The 13,721-nt window shown below is 40.4% G+C and overlaps 1 protein-coding gene across 1 annotated transcript in view; it reads left to right on the forward strand.

Annotated features, from left to right (window-relative positions):
- LOC134353468 (eosinophil peroxidase-like) overlaps positions 1-13,721 on the forward strand; it is a 90,163-nt gene that overhangs the window by 58,797 nt on the left and 17,645 nt on the right. The window contains exons 5-10 of the mRNA XM_063061473.1: positions 5,311-5,443; positions 6,491-6,620; positions 6,727-6,933; positions 7,024-7,384; positions 8,920-9,080; positions 13,163-13,421. Of these exons, the coding sequence (XP_062917543.1) occupies positions 5,311-5,443; positions 6,491-6,620; positions 6,727-6,933; positions 7,024-7,384; positions 8,920-9,080; positions 13,163-13,421 (1,251 nt within the window). The remainder of the gene's footprint in view (positions 1-5,310; positions 5,444-6,490; positions 6,621-6,726; positions 6,934-7,023; positions 7,385-8,919; positions 9,081-13,162; positions 13,422-13,721) is intronic.

The raw sequence follows: 13,721 nt of genomic DNA on the forward strand, positions 1-13,721 counted from the left end.
CAACCTATGTTCCAAACTTATTCTGGTATCTGTCCCCCACTTTTCCTTCACTACGTCGACAACTGCATTGGCGCTGCTTCCTGCACGCATGCTGAGATCGTTGACTTCATTAACTTTGCAAAAATTTTCAGATCTCCCCCTCCCCCTCACACTTTCAAATCTCTTACTAGCTCTTCTTTCAGTGAGTCCTGACGAAGGGTCTCAGCTCGAAATGTCGACTGTACCTCTTCCTAGAGATGCTTCCTGGCCTGCTGCGTTCACCAGCAACGTTTATGTATGTTGCTAAAATGATTAATATTGTGTTTAAGAATTTTTATTCTAAACTGTATCAATGTAATGATGGACCATCTAGGATGGAGTTCTTTTTCAGGAATTTAGATCTCCTAGGCATTTCTTCTGAACAAGAGTCCCTCCTCAATGCTCCATTATCTATACATGAGATACAGCAAGCTGTGAGACAGCTCCAAAGTGGGAAGGCCCCTGGTCCTGATGGACTCACTAGTGAATTCTATAAAGAGTTTACAGGGTTATTATCAGAGCCTATGCTAAATATGTTCAATCATGCATTTAATTGATGTCAATAAAATTGAGAGAGTACAGAGGAAGTTTACTAAAATGTTGCCTGGGTTTCATCTCCTAAGTTACAGAGAAAGGTTGAACAAGTTAGGTCTTTATTCTTTGGAGCGTAGAAGGTTGAGGGGCGACTTGATAGAGGTGTTTAAAATTATGAGGGGGATTGATAGAGTTGACGTGGATAGGCTTTTTCCATTGAGAGTGGGGAAGATTAAAACAAGAGGACATGAGTTGAGAGCTAAAGGACAAAAGTTTAGGGGTAACATGAGGGGCAACTTCTTTACTCAGAGAGTGGTAGCTGTGTGGAATGAGCTTCCAGCAAAAGTGGTTGAGGCTGGTTCGATGTTGTCGTTTAAAGTTAAATTGGATAGCTATATGGACAGGAAAGGAATGGAAGGTTATGGGCTGAGTGCAGGTCGGTGGGACTAGGAGAGAGTAAGAGTTCGGCATGGACTAGAAGGGCCAAGATGGCCTGTTTCTGTGCTGTAATTGTTATATGGTTATATAATTGTGGTCTCCTCCCACTATCATTGAGAGGAGCTAATATCTCTCTAATTCTTAAAAAAGGAAAGAGCCCTGAAGATTGTGCCTCCCACAGGCCTATTTCATTGTTAAATGTTGACTTTAAAATCTTATTTAAAACCTTAGCATTGCGATTAGAAACTGTGTTACCTTTTATCATAAAAGAGGATCAAACGAGTTTTGTAAAAGGCCGTAGATCATCTAACAATATCAGAAGATTACTTAATGTGATTCAGGCATGTCAGCAACAGGCAGTGGACGGCTTGGTGGTTTCCTTAGATGTAGAAAAGGCCTTGATTCTGTCGAATGCCCATATCTTTTTTTTACTTTAGAACGACTTGGTTTGGGCAATAATTTTATTAAATGGGTAAAGGTTCTTTATAATGACCCTTTGGCTGCGATTCTCACTAATGGTATTAGGTCGGATAATTTTAGTATTCTGAGGGGCAGCCGGCGGGGCTGCCCTTTATCACCACTACTTTTCACACTAGTGGTCGAGCCATTGGCTGAGGCTATTTGGCGAGACCCCAAAATATCTGCTCCAGACATAGGACTAAAGTCACATAAAATTACATTGTATGCGGATGATGTCCTAATTTTCTTATCAAATCCTGCTATATCAGTGCACCACCTTATACAATGCATCGATTCATTTAGCGGCTTTTCAGGTTATAAAATCAACTTTACTAAATCAGAGGCTACGCCTCTGGGGAATCTGCAGCAGGTGCCTGACACTCAGCGTGTTTTCCCCTTTAAATGGTCGCAGGTAGGATTTGTTTACTTAGACATAGTTATCACACCTACGTTTGATCAATTGTTCAAAGCTAACTTTACGCAGTTATTTGACAAAATAAAACAGGATCTTGAGTGATGGAGCACTCTTCCCATTTCTTGGCTTCGCCGAATATCCTTGCTCAAAATAAACATTCTTCCTCGTCTGCTCTACCTAATACAAATGATTCCAGTCATTTTTACCCAACAAATACTTTAAAAAATGAATGGCTGGTTTGTTTCTTTCATCTGGAACAAAAAAAAGACCCTGTATTAAAATGTCTATGTTACAGCTTCCCAGTAGTCTAGGGGATCTGGATTTTCCAGACATCAAAAATATCAATTAAGTTCCTTTTTATCTTGTGTGGTTGACTGGGTTTGCAGGGACCCCTTCTCAATTTGGCTAGACATTGAAGCTTCACAAACAGAATGCCCTCTTATTAATTTGCTTTTCCTCAATAAGATGAAACCAGATAAGGAATATTGTCGCAACCCAATAACAATTAATACAGTCAGGGCTTGGAGGGCGGTGCGACAAATTGAGGGTAATGCAACGAAAATATCACCCTTCTCTCCAATAACCGGCAGTCCAGATTTTCAGCCTGGCATAATGGATTCTGGATTTAAACTTTGGATTTCTAAGGATATTTTCCATCTAGGGGATTTGTTTGATGAAGGAAAATTAATGTCTTTTAGTCAAATAGTACACAGATTTAACATATCCAACAAGGATCTTTTTCGATTCTTTCAGATAAGAGATTATATACAGAAAAAAAATCATTGTTAACTGATTTCTATAGTTCTGACATAGAAAAGAGAGTGTTTCTTTCTAAGGGTGAAGTCTCCATCAGTAATTTTTACAGCATCCTGAGGGAATGTTCTTGTCGAGAGGCTGAGCAGCTGGGAAGGATCTGGGAGGAAGAGCTGGGAGTAGAATTTACAGCTGAAACATGGGAAGACATCTGTGAAAATGCAAAGAAGATTTCAGTTTGTAATAGAACTAGAGCATTGCAACTCAAAATTCTGCATAGAGCCCACCTGACTCCAGATCGTCTCTCAAAATGTATTCTAAATGTAAAGTAAATACTGGAACTTCCACCCACTGTTTTTGGACTTATCCCAAACTTCAGGCATACTGGAGTGATATTTTGGGAGAAATGGAAAAGATTCTGAAGATAGAGCTTGAAATGGACCCAGTGTCTTCACTCTTAGGCTTATCCAGCAGTTGCGTTATTAATGCACATCAGAAAAATCTTTTTAACATCCTGACTTTTTGTGCGTGGAGGAACATTTTAATTTTTTGGATATCTGATAAGGCCCCTGGACTTTTTGGTTGGCGTAAATTAATCATGGAATACATTCCTTTGGACTTCTTGACATGTATGGTACACTCAAAAACAAATAGTTTTCATAAAACATGGCAATCTTTTGTGCAATATATAGATGTAAACCTGTCTGCTATACTAACAAGGGCATTTATATAGGATGTTGTGGTGATGTCTATAATTTGATGGAAGTGTTCTGATGCCTGATATCTGTGAGAGGAAGAAATGTAAATGTAAGTGTATCTGGAAATTGAAAGTTTTGTTATGCTGAGCAAAAAAAAATTTTTTAATTATATTAAAAAATGGTTTAAATAGGGCAGTTGTGTTGGCACGTGGCCAAGTGGTTAAGGCATCAGTCTAGTGATCTGAAGGTCGCTAGTTCGAGCCTCAGCTGAGGCGGCATGTTGTGTCCTTGAGCAAGGCACTTAACCACACATTGCTCTGCGACGACACCGGTGCCAAGCTGTATCAGCCCTAGTGCCCTTCCCTTGGACAACATTGGTGGCGTGGAGAGGGGAGACTTACAGCATGGGCAACTGCCAGTCTTCCATACAAGCTTGCCCAGTCCTGCGCCCTGGGAAACCTTCCAAGGTTCAAATCATGATCTCACAAGACTAACGGATGCCTATATATAAAATAGGACAGTAGCACCTTTTGTTGATCCAGTAGAAGCTGCTGGGACAGAACAGGCCGCCATCTTAACTTGACTGAGTGAGAGATCTGGAAGAAGAGTTTTTGAACATTCATAAATATCTCTAGGCTATAGAAAAAGTAAATCAATTATTGCTGGGTCAACGAAACAGAAAGTGAGAATTCTTTCATCTTCTTTCATTGTACCTGAGTGTATCTTATATTTGTTGAAATCACTTGTGAGCTAAAAATAATGTCCAATGTATGAACAATGGAAAAAAAATAGGCAGGAACTGAGAATAAAAAGAGGGAATGTGTTAGACTGAGAAGGGAGGATGGGGGGATGGGGGGAAGGGAGAAGGGGGAGGGGGAGAGCGGGGGAGGTGGGGAAGGGGAAGGGGAGAAGGGAGAAGAGGGAAGGGGAAGGGGGGAAGGTGAGAGGGAGAAGCATAATGGGAAGGAGAAGATACAGCAAAGTTGTGCTAAGACACAGAGTCAAGATGGCTTTTCTGATTGAAAGGCAGGGTTCAGTTTGGTTCATTGTATATTCTACCTACAGTGATCTGTAGTAGTCCTCCCACTTCACTCTCTTTTCTCTCCATTCTCTTTTCTAGTCTCTCTTCTCCTCAGAGACCCTTCCCTCTCAAAATCAACATTTCTCTTTTATGCAATGTTAAAATAAACTTTTTTACATTGTGTTTACCATGCTGTTAAAGTATAATTAATTCTATTTTTATTGCACAGTTAATCACTTGACAGCCTAAATGATAATGTTGCCACATTAAAATGTTGATAATGATGAATGCAATACAAAATGCAATCTTCCTATTTGGCTGGTAAGTACAATTCTCTGTGGTGTCACAGAACTTGCATAGGAAAATGTCACATTTTCATAACACTTATTCCTTGATTTTATCATCTTCCTACTGTGTTTTCACAGTAGCAAGTAATTAACTCCTGTGGTTGTAATCTTTCACACAAAATTTGAATTATATTTACCATAAATGTTAACCATCCACTTCCACATTGTAGCTTAATCTACCTCCAGCGTAAATATTCTGGTGTTTCAATGATTAACACAGAGCTCTAACGCATACTCTCTCACCTTTGTTTCAACTCCTCTTTGTACCGCTGGTCTGCATCGGTGCGATAATCAAATGAATAATTTGAGTCAAAGTCATGAATAGGGTGAAAACAGCAGAAGCTCTTTTCAGAAAACTCTCAAGTGATGTCTGCTAGAAAATGAACTACAGATGTCAGCTGTGGGGCAGGAATGTTGCTCAGCTATGAAAATGCCTCCCAAACCTTACTATCTAACTCCACATGCAAGGAATGATTAGTCAAAAGTGGCAGCTGGCTTTCTATATAGATCAGCAGTTTAAGGGAAATGAGAAATAAACGATAACAGGACAATTCACATATCCCTCTGTTTCTCTGACCAAAATCAAGCACCATAGCCTCTGCTTAACATGGTTTCTTTACCCCTTAGATCTACTCAGCACACTAGATCTTCAGACACTGGCCAAAATAACCGGTTGTACCACTCAACTACAGATGGTCACCTGCTCCAGCTCCTGCCTATTGGACAAATATCGAACTATTTCTGGCATCTGCAATAACAGGTACTGCATCCTCGAGCAATCCTTACTGCAATACAAAAATAAAAATTGCTTCCCCTTCGTAGTTTCTTCGCAGAAACAAGTAATTAAATGAAATGGAAGTAATATTGAAAGGCTGCAGACCTGACAAGATGTAAACTATCTATTGGATAATGTATTTAGTGAATCCTTCTTACTGGTTTCTTGAAAGAAACCATGATTAGTACCCCAAAAATCAAAGGTAAATTGGGAGGGAGATGGAGGAGGAGGAAATGGATAAAATTTAGATGGAGAATTCTCAGTAGACGAATCGGCTTAATATACATTACACTGATCCCTCAGAGAAATCTTCGAATAGTTCCGCTTGCTGAAAGCTGACCAATATCTTCATCATAGAAACTGTCCAGTGCAACAGGTTTGTCAGCTAACTTTCCAACATGAGCTCACTATCACCGCAGGATCTGAGCTGCGGTGTGTAGGTCTGATTTGTGATGTTTCCATTCTAGACATGAGCATAGACAGCTGCTTATGTGTCATTGGATTACCTTAATGAAAGTTGATATTTCAATGCTAGTTAATAGCAATATACATACAAGGTGAACCACATTAACAGAAATGGTATCAGTAGAAATAGCTTTTTTTGAAAGATAGGCTGGAAACATCATTACCATTTTCTCTACCCACTGTAACAGTCCTCCTCCAAGAGGACCACAACTTTGTCATAGGATTGGGAGGCTTGTGTGCCTCAATGACCCAGAGAACTTTGGTTGGCTGGAGTTGGGGCCTTATGCTTTGACACCTGGTACGGTCACCCATGCCATACAGGTCAAAGGGTAGAGCAGGACTAAGAGTGGTACACCTGTCCTCCAGCTCAGGGCTCACAACCCTGACTGGTCAAAAAAATTGTTATGGGAACCCCAATGATGATTCCTATATCTGTGTGACAGAGATGGAGGAACTTCATTGTGACCCTCAATGCTAGTGATGTAATAAGCAAACAAATGGACTGTAATAGTCCTGCAAACCTTGCTGACATACACAAATGAATCAATCTGCTTTCTGTGACTTCAGACAGCACACCCACTGGGGAGCAGCTAATGTCCCATATGTTCGATGGCTTCCTCCAGAGTACGATGATGGGTTTTCAGTTCCAAAAGGATGGCGTGAGACTAAGGAATATAATGGATTCCAATTACCACTGGTACGTAGCAGAGTTTGCAGGGGTGTGGTGAATGTATGAAGGTGGCTGTGCTCATACTGAAGCAATGAATCTTCTAAATCTTACCAACTCCAATGATAATTTGCAGGCCAGGATGGTGTCTACAGCAATCCTGCACACTGGCAACAGGAACATTTCTCTGGACAGCAATTATGCCCATATCTTGGTGGAATGGGGACAGTGGATTGACCATGATATGGACCTGACACCACAGAGTGCCAGTACATCTTCCTTCATCGACCGTGTTGATTGTTCATCATCCTGCAGTAACAGAAGCCCATGCTTCCCAATACAGGCAAGGATCTGTGCTTAGTCAATCATCCTTTGGTGCACTCTTGATATGATGAGTGGGTCTATTTTCTGATTAGATCCAAATGTCTTGCAGATCCCAGATGACGATCCACGTGCCTGTGAAAGGGAGAAGTGCATGCCTTTCTTCCGCTCAGCCCCAGCATGTGGGAGTGGTGAATCCGGAATCCTCACAGGACAACTCCACCCCAGGGAGCAACTGAACAGCATCACCTCATTTGTGGATGCCAGCATGGTGTACGGAAGTACAGAGACCGTGGCATGGAAACTGAGAAATCATACCAGTGGCCTTGGGTATCTGGCCATTAACCAGCAATATTCTGACAGCGGCCTGGCCTTCTTGCCCTTCATGACCAAAAAGCTTCAGAATCCCTGTGCTCTGACAAGAGACCAATCCCGCCTTGGAAACAAGTCAGACATTCCATGTTTTCTGGCTGGTAAATTCATAACAGAGAACGAGGACAAATTCAGCATTGGAACATGAAAGAGTTCAGTAGTTACCTGATGCTATTTGAGGTGTCAGCTAGGATTCCACAATTAGCCGTAGTGCAAGAGGGTAAAGGGGAGGTGGGGGGGTAAAAGCAACTCTTTCTGAACATCGAACTTCTTTGGGGGCTTCTGCATGGGAGAGTTTTGTCCTCAGATTGGGAGTTCTAAATAAACAAAAGATCAACATCTATGTATGGGATGCAAAAAAAAAGTTCTGGAATTCAGTTCAGTGGAATGCACAGGCATTGCCATCAAAGGCACTTAGGGCCACCAAGCTGAGGATGATTTTCTGGATATTTCCATAGGTATGTGAGACACACTGGTTCCGTCAGCTGTGTAAGTCTAAGGAAGACAATGTCTGGCCCTGCCAATCGTGTGAGATTGAGATGCGAACCCACCCTGAAAGCCCCTGTTTGTGTGGATACTGCATTACCCTGTTACAAATCAGTGCCATGGAATAACAGACCACACTCTGCATACAATTAAAAGATTTAGCTTTATAGTTCTTAATTGGACTAAAGGGTTAATAAAGAAAGAACAAAAATAGAAAAAGGACCCATTTTAATGAAACAGTCTAAAGTGCACAAGTTGGAGCTCACGGTTTCCTCTTCTCCGATCCTCCTTCGATCTCACCCCCGGCTTCACTGTATCACGGCCCCGCTCTGGGTCGAATCCTACAACCTCTTCTCTCCGGCATCTTCTCTCTACATCTCCTTAACAATAGCCCAAAGCCTAACCTTAGTGTTCCTCACCACAGAAACCTCCCCTTAATCTGCCCATCCTCATTGGATGGCACACGATTCTCCTATCCCTTGTCATCAACAGTAACCCAAACAAGCAGCTCACACAGAACAGCACAAAATGAAATACAGAACAGCATAACAGTAAAATATATGAACCAGGGCATTACATATATAAAAATGCACAGTATCTGCGAGATTGAATTTAGCTTAAATGAGGTACCAGAGTACTTACATTGAACTATGCACCTTTAAAGCATCTTGCATTCAAGTAATAGAAAGAGATAAAAATTAAACTAGCAACTACCTATTGATTATTACTGAAGAGTAGGTGTAGACAAGATTGGACTTGAGTTTGCATCATTACTCCAATGAAGATCTTACTGTCAGAAATTATCATTGATAACTCTATCTTACCAAGTAACCTCTCGTCTGTTTGCTTGAAAATTAAGACATACAGAGTTTATAACAATAACTATTACAAATTGTTTTGTGTGTTTAGATAACGTAGTGAGTATTATAGTTGGGAATATTGAACATTTCATATCTGAGGCTCAGACTGTACGGATCTCAGTCGAAGTCATATCTAAGACAGGAACACCAGGAGCTCTAGAACATTTCAATAACCTTCAAGCAGTTCCTAGCAAGCCCTTCCAAATTCTGCACTACCAGATAAGATACACTGAAGGCATGCCAGATTCTACAAGACTGGAAAATTGAAAATCATTTCTTTTACCATTCAGGGGATTCCCGAGCAAATGAACATCTAGGGATGCAAGCTCTACACACTATCTTTTTACGTGAACATAACCGGATAGTGTCAGAACTACATCAGCTAAACCCACACTGGAGTGGTGAGACTCTGTACCAGGAGGCACGAAAGATCATGGGAGCCTACCACCAGGTGAGGAAGAATTGCATTCAAGATAGTCCTTTAATTACGCTCCTGTGGATCAGCTCCTAATCGATAACTATGTGAGGGTCTTCCATGTTTATGTCTGAACTGCACGTCAGCCATGGCCTGGAAGCTGTTTTAGTGACTACTTTTCCACCAGGAGCTGATTTACACTTCGTAGCTGCAGGGTAGTGATCTTGAAAAAAAACTTTATTGCAAATATGTTTTCAGGTAACTTGCCAACAAATAGGACTACATATATATCCATCATTTGAGAAAACTTGTATAAAGCATAATAAAATGAAGTCACTCCCTTGACCTGTTGTGTAACATTCTGAACCAGAAGCCATAGACAACAAGCTGTGGTACTGGAATGGGGTAAGACAACGTTATGCTTCCTTCACAGAGAAGGAAGAGATTTACAGTATATGTCCAAAGAAGTTATGACATTCCTCCAAGAAATTCTCAGCCATCGATTCTGAAGCTAATATTATTTCAGAGAATCACATTTAAGCACACTGTATAGCCATAAAGGCAGCAAATTACAACATACCATAAAAAAGCAAAAGAGATTTGAGAAGAATGTGCTAATTTGATCATAGTTATATAAAGGATTATTAAATCTACCTTGCATATTTGAACAGATCTACTCTCCTATTGCATGTTCCAAAGAGCTTCCCTGAAAATTACAAAATTTAATTTTCTAATCTTCCAGAAATTATAAACACTATATTTGTGAGTGTCTGGAGCTAATCTGTAAACCAAATTCCACAGCCATCTTGTGTTACAAATTATAATGTGAAAACCATAATACTCCCTGTAATTTACGTTGAATCATACTTGAGATGATTATAAAAGAGGATCTTGTGTAGAATCTGCATTTACAATAAGGAAGAAAATAATATGATTATATCACTGCCTCTTTTGTTGAACAAAGAAAAAGTATTCCAGTCTGTAGTTATTTATGAGCTGACGTAGCAGGCTAAATGTCACTTCTAGCTGGAGAACTTGGAACAATGGCAGAATCTTAAAATCTTAGAATCAGCCATTTACAACTGAGATATGGTGAAATTTCTTAAGTCTCTCAATCTTTCATCTTCAGAGGGCTGTGGATGTTCTGTCATGTTCTGGGTTGAGATCAAAAGATTTATGGAAATTCAGAAGACCAGAGGATATGGGGATTGGGAAAGAAAGTGGATGAGGTGCAGGACTGCCTATGATTTTACTGAAAATTGGCAGATGTAGCTCAATGGGTCACACAGACAACTCCTGCTTTTGCTTCTTAGTTTCCTGCAAGTATTTCACTCAACTGGATCATTTAGTTTCTGACACAAGATACTGTGGTAGATCTCAGAGTCATCCAGCCTGGATGTAGATGCTTTGAGCTATCTGGTCCATGCCCACCAACATGCCCATTTACAGTCAGATAGTCCCATTTGACTTTGCTTGGCCCATATCTCTCTCAACCTTTCCTATGCACGTACCTGTCCAATGTCTTTTAAATAGTGTTAACATATTGCCCCAGCCGCTTCCTCTAGCAATATCTTCCACATATGGACCACTCCCTGGGCTAAGAAGTTGACTCCAAGGTTCCCATTAAATCTGTCCCTTCTCACCCTAAGCCTATTCCCTTGGTTCTTAATTCCCCAATTTTAGGTAAAATATTGTGTACGTTTACTGCCTCCTATGATTTCTCATCTCATAGTAAATTAAGAATAACTCTCTCTTACAGATTGTACCTTTTTCACTCTTCAAAAAAATCTAATCCAATACCACTGGAGAGTGTGTTGCAGAATCTTCCAAAATTTATGACCGTAACTATTAAAATGGTGCTTCATGCTATACCCATCTGTGGTCCATTTTCAAATCCACACTGAGACAGCGATCTTATTGATTTTTTTCCATTTTGCAATGTGCATCATCAATGGCTTAAATAAAACAATTTATGGCTGTTGAATTAAGCGCACAACTAACAAAGCTGTCTTTTAAAATCTGCATTTATTCATCAAAAATGTGTGTTCAAAATACAATACATGAACTAAATGTATTACCTATCAAATCCTAGATTTTGGATCTTTCAGATTTCTGTACTGGTCAGGTTGTTCTGAGCTGGTGCTGCTGCTTGGTTTTTAATCCAGCAACTACCTTCCAATAATGCATTCAATTGCCTCTTTCCCTTCAATTAACTTTCCAAGGGAGCTGAATTGATTATTAGAAATTAATTGAAACTAGTTAAGTTTCCTTAACTCTGTAGTTGTTGCTGTTCCGTTTTGCACCCTGTGGCGCATCAGGTGGAAGTTTTGCCATTTCCATAGCATTTGCCCGTATTTTTTTTAAACGGGACCAAGTTGCTAGCTCGATGTTCAATCCAGATTCAAAATCAGGACCACTTCCCTCAGTCCGGTGCTGATGCTGCTTAACTCTCATAAAATGGTCAAAAGAATCCAACCATTGAAAGCGATCAATGATCTAGACTGAATAGAAACACATATGGAAAATGAAAAGCTCAAAGAAAGGGGGAAAAAAAATCAAGAAGTATCACAGCTCGGGGTGATTGCATTTCTTTAGATTAGCTCAACATTCAAGCAGAACTTTTACAAATTTTCTAAAGTTTTCAGGAAACACTTTGTAACAGTTATACAACAGATGAAAGTTAATCATCAGGTACGTGAATTACTTCCATCAGTGCAGATCAGTCACATTTTCAAATCTAGCCAAATTAGAAAGAACTTGTGAAACTAAAAGGAAAAAAAAGACATAAGCAGATCCTGGAGAGGCAGGGGAACATAACAGGATCAGGGTTCAGTCTTTGTGTACCCAAAGGTGACCCACAGCAAAAGAGGTGGAACAAAGGGTAAACAGAAGATGAAGTTAACATACACATGGGAAGATCTGTGTTCTGTACTCCATGGCCACAGGCTCTCCGAAGGCTGACTTCTGCAGGACCTTCTCAGTCTGTGGACAACATGCACACAAAAAAGGTTTGAAAAGACCATAAAACATAGGAGCAGAATTAGGCTATTCAGCCCATATGGCTACACCATTTCATCGTGGCTGATTTATTATCCTTCCCAACCTCATCCGCATGCCTTCTCCCCATAACCTTTGACGACAGTACTGATGAAGAACCTATCAACTTCTATTTTAAATAATCCCAATGACTTGGCACCCACAGTTGTCACTGGCAATAAATTCCATAGTTTTATCACCCTCTGGCTAAAGAAATTCTTCCTCATCTGCCTAAAGGTGTATCCTATTCTAAGGCTGTGCCCTCTGGTCTTAAACTTTCGCACCTTTGGAAACATCCTCTCCAGATCCACTATCTCAGACTTTCAATATTCAGTGGGATTCAATGACATTACCCCCTCATTAATCTAAACTCCAGCGAGTACAAGCCCAGAGCCAACAAATGCACCTCAGACTTTAACCCTTTCATTGCCAGGGTCATTCTCATGAAACTCCTCTGGACCCTCTCCAGTGCCAGCACATGCTCTTTTAGATAAAGGGCCCAACACTGCTCACAATACTCCAAGTGCAGTCTGACCAGGGCCTTATAAACCCTCCGCCTATGTCAGAGCCTGTTTTGGACATCATCTGACACCCTCATATACTGTATCCGCACCCCACTGCACATCACGTGCACAGTAAACTGAAAATCACTACGCTACAAGAACCATACAGTTTAGATTGTGCTACATGAAATACAATTCTTGGCCAAAGTCTGTGCTGTGGTAGACCTCTGATTTTAAAACACAAGAGAAAAGGAGAAGTGAATTGAAGCCAGTCTCAAGTTTCGTGTGGAACAGGGTATGGATTTTCTAATTTAGATAAAAATGCTGTGTTCGGCCCAATGCATAAATCAGTGCCAACAAGATTCTGATTATCAACAATGGAGAACTGAAAATGCAAAATTAAAATGTAAAACTATGGGTAAATATTCATATAAATTAAATATAGGAATATAATTAGTAGCAACTCAACTCAGGTTCAGGCTCGACTTATTTTTTTGAAAAGCCATTTTGCTTTAACTGGAGCGAGTAAATGAATTAAGAAGAAAAATGTGATCAGTATTTCTGTTCCTCTCCACACAGATTATAAACTGGAAGGATTACGTACCCAAGATTCTCGGTCCTGAAGCAACAAACCAGCACTTGCCTCCGTACAAGGGCTACGATGAAACCGTTGACCCCCGGATTTCCAATGTGTTTGCTACAGCAGCCTTTCGTTTTGCTCACGTTACCATCCATCCGATACTCTTCCGACTGGACGAGAATTACAGAGAGAATCCTACCTACCCCAGCATCTCTCTGCACAAGTCATTTTTCTCTCCCTGGAGAATTATAGAAGAAGGTAAAGAGAATGCTGCACATGTCAAAACATGGCGCGATAAACAAAAGTTAAATTCAGCTGCCACTGGGCCAGTAAGCAATGATAAGTCTATTAATATTAGTTAAATTACATATTCCTACCCCTACTACAATGAACGTCCAGCATGTATCCAATTGTTGAGAAATCCTGGTGGTTCATTTTTCTGGTTCATTCCATTAGTATCTGTCACCAAGTTTACTGTGGTTGCTGAATACAAGGCATTTTGCCTTTTTATTTTACAGCACAAGTTTACTTTTTCACTCCAAAGCTCACCAAGACCCA

This window comes from Mobula hypostoma, chromosome 11, assembly GCF_963921235.1.
Source record: "Mobula hypostoma chromosome 11, sMobHyp1.1, whole genome shotgun sequence".
In the NCBI taxonomy this organism is placed as follows: domain Eukaryota; kingdom Metazoa; phylum Chordata; class Chondrichthyes; order Myliobatiformes; family Myliobatidae; genus Mobula; species Mobula hypostoma.